The following is a 12,213-nucleotide window of genomic DNA, read 5'->3' as shown; positions in this document are numbered from 1 at the left end:
GCTGGAAACGGTCTCAGGCAGTGCCCTTAAACCAGGGTTACACTCCTACATGGCATCCCTCTCCTCCAGAACTGGCATTTAATATCCAGGAGAGCCCTGGCACTGAGCCCATCAGACGTGAGGCACTGAAAAAAACACACTAGGCCGTGCCCTGGTAGAGAACTACACCCCCTTCTGGAGAGAGCAGATTAAACACCAACACAAACTCCATCTCTACACCCTGGCAGAGAATCTCTTTATCATTAAGAACCCCAAAAACAAAGCGGTACTCCGTCAGGCTGGCAGACAGAATAGAGGGCTTTCTGCTCCAGAGCCAAGAGGAGAAACTGCAGGTCTTACTGGGGGAGAGGAGAGGAGAGAGGCAGCAGTAACAGCTGCAGAGTTTGTAGCATCCTGCCACAGGACCAGAGATGCATAATAGACTAGCCAGGCTCACAAATATCATTATCTATTTCATGTTTGTTTAGATATTTTATTTAACGTCATGTAATCAAAGAAACTACAAAATGATATCGCAAAAAAAATCTACCGTAAGCCATAATAGTAGTACATTATTTGATGTTAGATTTCGAAATGTTAGTTTTTCATTAAGTATCTGGAAAACTACAAAGCCGTATGTAATTCAATATGTTAACATATGATTATTATGCGGGCTTCATTCGACTTTATGAAGCGAAATTAGTTAATTCTAAGTTTTGGCCACAGCTGTGTTATTGAAATTACCAGGTGCCAGGAGTTTAAACAACCAGGCTGAAAGTTTTATGAGGTGTTCATGCAGCTATAAGGGAGGAACAGTTTATTTAACATCAGACTCCTGGCTCCTGATCATCTCAATAGTATATTTTAATTGAGGGCTGTTCTAAAGGCCAGGACTGGGTGCAGGGCAAGCCACGTGGTGTGATGCATGCATTCAGAATCCTATCAGCAACCGAGCCAATCCGAAAGACGTAGCTTAAGGGGTTAACGAACCGTTCAGTGTGCGGAGTTCTCATAGCGGATGCAAAATATCCATTGCGACATGTGGAAGCTGACATCACGCATGCGGGGATAAAGCAGAGGAATTTTCTATTGATCCCACCCAACGGCCCACGCAAAAACTCCTATATAATATATATATATATATATATATATATATATGACTAGCACATGATGCAAGTGGGAATAGCTTAACAATTACTTTCAAAAAGAAGATTGATTCCTAGCCCTGTTTTGATGTGGTTGTACCTAAAGGCGAAAACAGTGTAATTACTGTATTTATCTCTTTTTGATATATGTTTTGGGAGGTTTGGTATCCCAAGTATTTAGAAATTACTGCTTTCCCCGGTTCAAGGATCAGATACGATATCTCGGTGTTTGGCATTAAGGTGACTTTAAGGGGTACTTTTATGTACCTCTTGCCCATTTAAATTCCTATAATGTGTGTCCTGAAGAATGAGTCCTCACTCACCATCACTATTTCCTTCTTCCAGCAAAAATTGCTTCTGAAAAGATTCCCTCAAGGCTGATTTACGTGGGAAGTGAGGGGTGAGGGGAAGCACGTGTTCTGCATTGGAAGTCTTAACCCGCTAACGAAACTCTCTCTCTCTCTCTGCCTTGCAGGTGACAATAGTGGACACAGGGGTGAGAGGGACCATTGCTGTGGGGCTGGTGCCTCAGCAGTATAAGCTAGACCATCAGCCAGGCTGGCTTCCACACTCAATAGCATACCACGCGGATGATGGCAAGTAGGTACAGCACAGTACAGTACGGCACGAGCACAGCACAGCACAGCACAGCACAGCACACCACACCTCACCACACCACAGCAGGCACGAAGTGACTAAATCTAATATAGAATTCTGTATCTGTGCCTGTTTGGATTTATTGTTTAAGTGTAAGGCATATGTAGACAGTTACAGTACGTGCCGGTCTCAAGTTTTCCTTTCCTGCTCGTAGGCTGTACAATGGGAGCGCTGTGGGTCAGCAGTTTGGTCCCAAGTGCAACACACGAGACCGGATAGGGTGCGGGATTTACCTGGAGTCGTTCGAGACCGGACTCACGACAGTCTTCTTCACCAAGAACGGGAAAGAGGTGAGCAGCTGGTCAGCGCTGACCTGAAGGGCCTCTGTACCGCCTTGCCAAACGCGTGGCTTCAAAACTGCACCTGTATCCAATCCTGTTTAAATCGACTTGTGCAATTTTAATAAGAGCTGTGCCTGTGTTCAGGACGGCTCAGTCTTTTAATTAATGTTTCAGATGTATTTATTTAACCAGGACAGAACCCTAGAGGTGTACCTCTCGTTGTCAAGGGGGTCCTGGCAAGAAATAACAGTCTTTAAACTACTGTAGAATGTTGCATGAGACATGATAAGTACCCTATTGCAAGATGATATTGTTTAAAGACGGCTCTCGCGTTTTAATAATGGATTCGAAGTAGGAACATTTTGCAAAATTCGATACATAGCAGGGAAAAAACTAAGAACGTGGCTATAGAGAAGTTAATACCTGCAATTGTCTGTAGTTGTTGCATTACAGGCTCTGTGCTCACTGTTTGATAAACCCCTAAGGTAGCTGCACTAAAGTCTCTGCGTTCCCTGCTTGCGCAGGTTGGTTCAGTGGTGGTCCCCCAATCCCCCGATGGTCTGTTCCCCGCGGTGGGGATGCACTCGCTGGGGGAGGAGGTGCGGCTGGACCTGCACGCGGAGTGGGGGACGGACGAGGACGACAGCGCCATGATGGTGGACAGCCACGAGGATGAGTGGGGACGGCTGCACGACGTCAAGGTGTCCGGCACGGTAAGTCGGACAGTCTCAGCGAGGCCAGCCCTGTTTTTAAAATCCTCCGCGCTGTTCAGTTGACCAGAGAAAGCGTCAGTCACGTACAGCGCTTCCTCATTCACAAGGGTGCCCTGTGTGCTGTGGGACATAAGGTGGCAGGGTCTTGGCTCCCATTTGCCCCATAATTCCATTACGCTGGCACTTTCATTCTCTTTTATAAGGTGCAACACAAATGGCACAGCTTCCTACCTATGGCTCCCGACTACAGCGTTATAAAGTGTGGAAGGTGGGCTGTATAACAATGGTCAAGTTAAACGATACATAATAGAGACACAAACAGTCTTTTGAGACACAACAATCTGGTGAGGGGAGTCAAACAGACGTTTAAAATACATCTTAAACAAAATGTTTATGTTTCGAGTCTACAAGTAAACAGCTCAGGTGGTTGATTTAGGAGCATCTGACATGGTGCAGTTTCACCACACCGGTAAATGCTTTGTAAGCGGGACACCCCCCACCACTGTGTCCAGGCAGATGTGTAATTATCGTTTTTCAGATTCTATTTTGTCAAAAAGCTTCTTTTCCTTATTTTTGGCAAACCTCTGTAACATGCTGGTGCACTGTACATTCTTCCCTGTGTTGAGTCTGTCGTCCTGGCTACAGACGCAACTGCCATGTCTGCCCGCGCGCTAAACTGATTAGGTAGTGGACCGGGAATGCAAACCATGAACCAGAGTGAGCTGGCTGCAGCACCTCGCATTGGGAATCAGACTCTGCACTGGCCAGCTTGAAAAGAAAAAGAAAATTGTCATGCCTGAGTTGTGAATTAAATCCAACGAACCTGTCACAGTAAGATGCAATTGATTTATGTTGATGTGTGCAGGTTGGGTTCAGCCCTTTAAATAATGAACTAACTCCATACACAAGCAGAGCTGTGTCTGTCGCGTGTGGTTTCGTGAAACGGCTTGGGATCTGAACTCCACGTCTCTTTCTGTTTCAGCTGTGCTTTTGGACGCTTGTGAATTTTTCCATGTTAAAGCTCCGCTGATCCAGTTGTGAGGAAAGTTGACATTCTTTAGCTCTCTCTCGAGGATCTAGGAATAGAAGGAGTCTGTATGTCTTGAAATACTGTTCATACTTGATTTGATTTGAAAGGGAGCTGATTTTTCAAAGAGTAAATCACTCTAGGCTTTTTTTTTTTATCAAACTAGAAATAATAAACACAGAATGGTTTTAATTTAGTTTAGTTTTTTTTTTTTTTTTTATAGCTTTTTTTATTTCACATTTTGCAACTTCAAAAGGTTGCCTGTGGCTTTTTAATTAATCCTTTCCTTGTAAACCTCAACCGTTCCTCAATCCTTTCCTTGTTGCTCAACCTGGCGACTCACAGACGTAGGCATCCTGTTAGGATTTTTACTGCGGACGTCACTGAAGGTTCACATTGTTTCTCAGCACACGGAAACCACAGATTAAGAGAACGGTTCCACGCTGGAGTGGCCACGTCCTGATAGATGCTGGCGCCTGTTGCTGTCTTTCATTCTACTCACTGCGCTGGGATTTATTTTATTGCTATGTTGTTCATCCTTTTGAACTTTGCATTTCTGTTTACTGTAGGGAAAATCCAGCTGTAAATATTAACACATTTGCGTGTGTCGCTGTGTGGGGATGCGTGTGTCTGGACCCCATCGGTTGCAAACCACAAGTAGATTTCAGATCTGAAGCTAGAACATGGTAGCTTTTCAAAATAGTTTTTCTGAAGGATACTGTTTTTAAACCACAAAAGTGCAGCTGAGGCCTTCGCTGCTGAGTGACAGGCAGGAAATCAAGACACAGGTTGAAGTTGATGTTCCCCGCAGGCAAACAGGATTTATTTACATATCAAGTCAACACACTGAACAGCTCACGTGACACTACCAGCTATGGCAGCGCACGGAGCACACACAACACAGCGTACGAAAACTTTGGTGGGATCCACAATCTGTGAACTAATCTTCTCTGTTCAATAACTCCAGCTACTCGCCCGACTGTCGGGTTTCGATTTGCTTACTCACTCTTCGGTATCCAACCCTGGTTCTGGTTCTCACTCTCTCGTTCACACACGCACGCACGCACGCACGCAGCTTTGGTTTTGCAGCAGCCCTGAGGTGAATAAATGGAACCTTTTTATATCCAGCGCTGGAACACACCTACCTGCTGATTAGATTCCACACCTGGTAATCACACACAGCAGGCAGGCTCTCCCAGGAGGTCCTTCGTCAGTTAATTACAATAAATACACACAATTCGCAATATACATTTACACAAAAAAAAAACCCTCTTCACTGCCCTGCCACAGTGCTGTGTGCAGTTACGTTAGGTTTACCATGTGGCTCCAGATTAACCGGACGCTTTGAGACAGACCGGAATTTCAAAATCCCCCCTAAATTGAAAGTAGTTCACGTATAAATGAGCTCCGCCTTTGCTGAGATTAATCCTGCTGTGGTGGAATTGCTTGGGCGCAGCAAACAATTCACACTGATCAGCTGCTTCTGATCAGATCTTAATGAACGAATAGCTAATTTATCGATAGAGCAACGAGATGACGATGAAATTGTATTTGCAGAATAATATGGGCGATTTGAATTTTAACAAACAGAAAAAAATAGCGACTGGCTGCAATTCATTCTTGGTATAATACAATTATTTGACGCGCATGCGGGTATTTAAGCACCATTATTAATTGTAGCTAAGGATGGTTCATTTACACCTTCATTTATTTCAATTTAGGGGCAAGTTTGAAATCCCGTTCTGTCTCACAGCGTCCGGTTAATCTGGAGCCACATGGTAACCCTAAATTACGTTAGTGTCGGGTAATTTACACAGTAGCAAAATGCATAGGTTTATGAAAAAAAAAAAAAAAAAAAAACTTTCAATTGTAAGTACAACTCGCTTTCGCTTTCCTGTAGCCATGTTGTATTAGCGCTGCACACGCGAGTGACGTTGCTGAAGAGCTTGATCATGACGGATAAACTGTTAGGGTGGATATGTGACGGGCCGATACACGACGGATTACTGTGTGTGTGTGTGTGTGTGTGTGTAATACATATATATATATTAGATAGATAGACAGACCCATCTGTCCTATTTTTAACACATGCATTTAAAGCAATCTATTTAATGATGTAATTTAGTGCTGCGTGAACCCATTCATTTGATTATTTGGAGCATGCTTTCCACAGGCGGGGGTCATTCATGTTGATTGGGCTAATTCGCCATTCCAAGTGAAACAAGGGAAGAAACAGCTGCATGGATTAGTGTGGATCGCTGTTCTCCACAGAGACTTCAGAAAAGCAGCACTCATCAGAAAGCCAAGCAGCTGTTTCTTCACTCGTTTCGACAGCAGTGACCCTCACCTGATTGTCCGCGCCTCGTTTCTGGTGGAGAGCTGTATGTGAATACTGTAATGCAGTGCAAATTTAATATTTGACCCTGCTTGCTCAAAAGGAGAGAATATTCTAACATGACTGCGCTGTTGTTGTTATGTAAGTGTTACTGGAAGCTGTTGTGGATCCCAGCTGGCACTCTGGTCCAATGCGGGTGCTGAAGATGTGTGCTCAGATAACACATCATGCACCGACACGCCAAACCCATTAACTCGTGGCAGGTAGCTTGTTTTTTTAATCCACATTGAAATTAAGATGACTGAATTTAGATGGTATGTTAGAAAAAAAAAAAAAAAAAGTTTTTTTTTTTTTTTTTTTTAAGTTTTAAAATGACTTTGCTGATAAGACATGATAATTGCTTTTTTTTTTTAATAAGTTTTATAAAAGCAAAACAAAACCACTAATGGAATACCATCTTGCCTGTCCTGGAAGGCTTGCTGTGTTTATATATGTGTGTCCTCGGCTGTTTTTATATTTCAAATCAGAGATTCTCAATATCGCCTCCCGATCTACTGCTGCCTGTCATCAACTCCGAACTGGGAAATAAACCAAAAACCTTCTTCTCTTTTTTTTTTTGTTGTATAACTACTGTTATCCTCTTTGACTCAAAGTTATTTTTAGAAGCCTAAATAAAAACCAATCAAGAAACAGAAGAATTCTAGTCTGCAAACCCAGACTATTATTTTTTGTGCTTAAATTTAAGAGGCTTCTCTGTTTTTCTTCAGATTGTTGATCATTTCTATTCCTATTTGCCTACCCATTTTGAAATGCGGGGATGGAAATAAGACTCCTATTGCACAGCAGTTTCACCCATTCCAGGTTTTACTACAAGCTTGATTAGGCACATGTGTGTAGGTAACAATCTCAGGTGTGTCTTATTAAACTCCTAGCAAAACCAGGATTGGATCAGACTTCTGTGCAATGGGTAGCAGCGATGCCCTTTTTGAGTATGCATGCCTCTGCTGGCCGCGGCAGCCCTGCACCTTGCTGACGGTGCTTTGGCAGGCGTTTCTAATTTCCTGTCCACTCAGAAGGCCAGGCCCTTTTGTAGTGCGTCCTTTGTACCACCAGTGCAAACTGTGAGAAGCTTGCAATAAAAATCTCGAAGGCATTGTGCGTTTTCATCACCTATTCATTTGGATTCGTGTAAGAAACAATTACACGAGGTTAAAAAAAAAAAAAAAAAACTCATTTTTTGAAGAGAAGGACTGAGTCACCCTTGATGTCGCCAGCCGTGAGAACAGATCTGTAGCCCATAGCACGGCACCTGCATTCCTGATGCATATGAACAAACCACACACTCTCTCCCCCGGTCTCCACGACACCAAAACAACTCCAATCCTCCGTCACAAAGCAGATCTGGGGGGGAGGGAACGGGGGATTAGCTATGTGTCTTTAGTAAACATCCCTGCAGTTACCCTTAATTAAAAGTCTGAGTAACTGCTGAGCTGGTCACGAATGATTTCAGGCGGTTTCTGACACATGACTTCTCCTTTTGTTTAGCTACCTTTTGTCTTTTTCCAGCCCCTCTGTGCTAACTCCAGTTTTTGCATGCTCCCTGTCACGCGCTCAGGTGTGCCTAATTGAAGGTATGGTCTGCAGACCTGAAAGTACAGCGGAACTTGAATTGCCCATCCCCTCCCTGTCAAGTTGGGACCATCTGCAGACTTTTGGATGCATCATCTGTAACTATCAGACACTCCGCAGTGCGAAATTTAGACATGCTAAAAGAAAAGTACTAAATACAAGGGCAAACGTTTTCGACTAGTCTTTCTCGTGGGGCTTCTTGAAGTCGTCTTGAAGACATTAGAAAAACTTCCAGTCCAAATGTTTGCCATGTGAATTAATTTAAGTATTTCTAAACTTAAGATGCCTGTAAAGTTCATCGCAGTACTTTTGCATTGTAGAGCCATTCACATCCATGCAAGGCTGATGTCTAATACATGCATAAAAGTTCACATCACCCAGTGAATTTACAGTTTATTTTTAAAATTACAGTCACTAGCATGCAATTTTTCATTGACTCCTCTCTGTTGATTTAAACTAAAGGGATCCACATTTGCTTTGTGTTTTGCGTGAAATGACATTTTCCTAAAATATATACTGTGTTTGTAGGATGTCAGCCAGAGGAAAAACATTTTAAAAAAAGAACATGCTGTCCACTGCTTGAGGACTTTCTATTTTTAAAACGAGTCTGTTCAACACTTATTATTTTTCCGGTCATTAGACTGAAAACATCATTTATACAGTGTGATAGTTCAATTGTTGCTCATTAGTGGCATGTCATCGATTTGTCAGTTTTTTGGCTTCCCAGTAAAGTTAGCAATACTAAACACTGTTTCATGGCTGCTGTCACACAGTGTTTACTGGTGAACAAGCCAAATATTTAAGTTATGCTTTTAGTTTGGAGAGTAACGCCAAACACAAGTGACAGAGTGACTGAATGCTTTGGAAACAAGGATGCTCATTTCAGTTCACTATATTAGCGGGATCTGCTCACCCAATTGTAATGAAATCAGTAAGGGGGTTCCACTATTCTTGAGGGTGTTGGAACCCATTTTTACGGGGTGGGGGGAATGGACCCCAACCTTGGTCCTAGGATTCTGGATTTCTGGACTGGAATCTGAATACAGCCCACTGGTACCATTTGACAGTTAAGAAAAGCTCTATTAAGCCATGAGTGCTTGTGGATCAGCCATCTGTCTGTCTGTCTGTCCGTCCGTCCGTCTGTCGTCAGCCACCCAAAGGATTAGGCCGTCTTCTCTCAGACTTTGCAGCCTCTATTATCTCGACAACTACCAGCTTGCCCTCTTGGTGCAGTTTTCCAATTTATTTCTTTTTTCCACTCAGTAATCCTGGAGTCCACTTGGGTGCACTTACAGCCCATGAGGGAGTTCCCAGCGCTCCTTAATAGATTTCTGTGATCAATTTACAAAGAAGGAGTATTTTTGGGAACTCCTTAGAAACCTGGAACCAGCAGATATTTACAGCAGGAACACAGAAAAGATTTCCAAGGGCTGCTACTGCACCTTATTCTCCAGGTGCTTTCTGAAATGCAGCCTGTTCAGCTATTTTTAGACTTCTTTTTATTTAATTCAGAATTTAGATATTTCAGTACCTGTTGAAATTCAGCAGTATTGAGTGTTTAGGACAGGCGTGTCAAACTCCATGGCTGCAGGGTCTTCTGGTTTTCATTCCAAGTTAAGCTCTCGATTTAACATAATTGATCTAATTATTTGTTGAATTTGACATATTTTAATATTTTTCAAGGTCTTTTACTGTTGATGGTTTTAAAAATGCACTTGATTCAAGGTACACTACCTGTGAAACATTTTGAGGTTGACACCCGTGGTTTAGAATGAGTTGTCGATTTGATAGAGATGCTTTTAATCAGTGACCATTAACCTGTTCCTCCTACAACACTCTGTACCTAGTAGATTTCATACATACAGCAAAGGCAGAGCGTTGCAGGGGGGACAGGTTAGAGGTTACACCAGGGGTGTCGCACTCGGAGGGCCAGCAGGGTCTTCTGGCTTTCGTTCCACCCCTGAGCTCTCAGTTCCTTAATGGGTCTGATTTAAAAGACCTTGAAAAATATTAAATGTCCAACTGAACAAATAATTAGATCAACGATGTTAATTGAGAGCTTCAGTTGAAAACCAGCAGACCCTGCGGCCCTCTGGTTGCACTCTGTACCGGCTAATTTCAGTCCTGAATTAGTTTTGTCGAAGAGCCGAAGAAGCCGATCCTTTACTGAGTAAACAGGACCATTATTATGTATTTTTTTTACATATATTTATTACAGACTGGGATCTAGGAATCCCGTGAGGTTCCAACATGATTTCGGACGGCATATGTTAACATAACTAAGATGAGACTGGAAAGGTTAACTTTTAGACCAGCAGCTCACTAGCCTATAGTTTCATACCTTTTACAGATCTCAAGAAAAACTGTAAGGCGCAATATGGTGTTCTGCCAAGTTCACCCATGAAACGGCTAACAAGTAAAAGTCCTAACACGGTTTCGAATGTTTTTCATTTCAATGTCCATTTAATGATCTTTTAATGTACAGTGCCTTTTATTTAACATTTTCAATCACTTTTCAATTCACTGGCTCATCTCCAGCTGTCTACCTTAGCCCCAGGCTTTAAACCGTCATTTCTCTCCCTTATTATTACCTTTTTTTTTATATACTCCCAGGCACTGATAATAATAATCTGTCCTTGGAAGGTATATCTGTTCTGTTAAACAACAATTTTAACAGTTTTGATTTTAAGAGCGTTTAAAAACAGATTTAAGGAAACCAAGCTGCATTTTCCAGCTGTTGCTAAGGAACGGGTCAACAAAAACAGGCCTCTCCCTCTTTCTCTCTCTCTCCCTTCCCTCTCTCCCTCTCGGTTTCCCAACTCTAGCCCCGGGGATATGTGTGAAACTCAGGGCATCTGTCAACGCACCCAGTGATGCATATCCTGTAGGGCTCGAACCAAGATGAGCACTTTTCTGAGATGATATCAGCAGAGGCTTCCATTAGTCAGCGATTTAAAAAAAAAAAAAAGACACAGAAAGGTAACTAGGTGTAACTCTGATTTGAAAAAAACGCTCGCAGGGCCACGGATATTGAAAAGGTTACCAAAAAAAAAAAAAAGTGAACAAGAACCAGGGGATTATTCATTTTACTTAAATTTTATTTGAATGAAAAGTGGTGGACGTTCTCTGAACACACTTTGTGTTTGTGTTTCGTAAAATCATGGCAGACGCCGCAAGTGTTTATGTGTGCAGGTGGAGAGATCTAGATGGAACACATGGATATAGATTAGGGGTGTGCAGGTACTGAAGATTTTCTTAAGGTGTTTTTTGTCAGCCGGTATTAAATGAAGCCGAACAAGCCTATTAATCAGTGTGCTCACTTAACAAGAAGAGCTGGTATTCAACAAGGGCAAGCAAGGGAGTGCTTTTGTCCTGTGTCGCGTATTTACCGCGTTCTATTCGATTGAAGTAATACCCAGCAACTTAAAACAAAGGGAAGTACTGTGAAGATGGATGCACACCTCTAATATGGATGTAGATCCAGCTCTATACATGCACACACCCACACGAATGCACATGCTAGACTTGGTTTGCACAGTGTTTCATTGCAGCGCTAGGCAGGGTTGAGGTCAATCCTTTCTTTCAATGCCAATTCCTTTTTCAAGTCAATTCCCAATTCCAATCCCCATTCCTTGTTAATCAATTACAATTCATTTTATGACCTAGGCTTGACTGAGCAAACAGATACCCTCGATTTATAATTATCAAAGGGCTTGCTCGACTCCAAAGAACCCTGGGAATCTCCCTTCACAACATTCACTTCAGGGGTTTTGGTCAAAGAGAAATATGCCAGAAGAAGACCAGTGCTTCCTTCAGATCCTTTGGACCCAGGATCCTGGACAGTCCATTTCTGGACTGGGATGTGAATACAGCCTCAATTCTCTATGCTCTTCATCAGTCCCGCTGCCCGCAGTCCCCTTATTGATCTCACGAAACGCAACGCAAGACGCAGTGGGAAGAAGTGCGGAGGGCTGAACCTCAAGCAGGTTTTGATTTGGTTTAATTACAGTTTCTGATTCCACCAAGAAATTTGCAACTTGTAGCAAAAACCCAACCCAGCCAAATCCACCTTTTGATAAGCCTCATTTAACATCGCCACCTTGTTATGTGTTAAACTACGATTGTGGTATTAAAAGCTGTTCTCCTTTTTCTTGGCTGGCAGATCGGCTTTTGAAAAGTACACAGAACTAACAAAATAATGACAGTTAATCCTGTCTGAATCGTGTTACCGTTGTTGCAGTATTCCTGATTATGTCTGCTGCTGCTGCTGCTGCTGTCGCCGTCTGGTCTTGTCGGCACAGCTTTGAGAGACGGCTTTAAAACCACCGTAACCAAATCCAAACCGGGAATCACTACAACCAGGGTTGGGGTCAATTCCTTTTTTTTTTCCTTTCTAAAATTAATTTCGCTGTGATTTGTTCGACTGCTTTCATTTGAATCTGATTTA

The 12,213-nt window shown here is 42.6% G+C and overlaps 1 protein-coding gene across 4 annotated transcripts in view; it reads left to right on the top strand.

The window, feature by feature from the left end:
• The window catches only part of LOC117401072 (SPRY domain-containing protein 3), a 40,601-nt gene that overhangs the window by 3,492 nt on the left and 24,896 nt on the right, over positions 1–12,213 (top strand). For all 4 annotated transcript variants that reach the window (XM_034001508.3, XM_034001510.3, XM_034001509.3 and 1 more), the window contains 3 exons: positions 1,600–1,724; positions 1,936–2,071; positions 2,587–2,775. In XM_034001508.3, coding sequence (XP_033857399.3) covers positions 1,600–1,724; positions 1,936–2,071; positions 2,587–2,775 — 450 coding nt within the window. The remainder of the gene's footprint in view (positions 1–1,599; positions 1,725–1,935; positions 2,072–2,586; positions 2,776–12,213) is intronic.

This window comes from Acipenser ruthenus, chromosome 45, assembly GCF_902713425.1.
Source record: "Acipenser ruthenus chromosome 45, fAciRut3.2 maternal haplotype, whole genome shotgun sequence".
Taxonomy (NCBI): domain Eukaryota; kingdom Metazoa; phylum Chordata; class Actinopteri; order Acipenseriformes; family Acipenseridae; genus Acipenser; species Acipenser ruthenus.
Note: the sequence above shows the minus strand (reverse complement) of the source record. Positions and strands in the feature narration are given on the sequence as shown.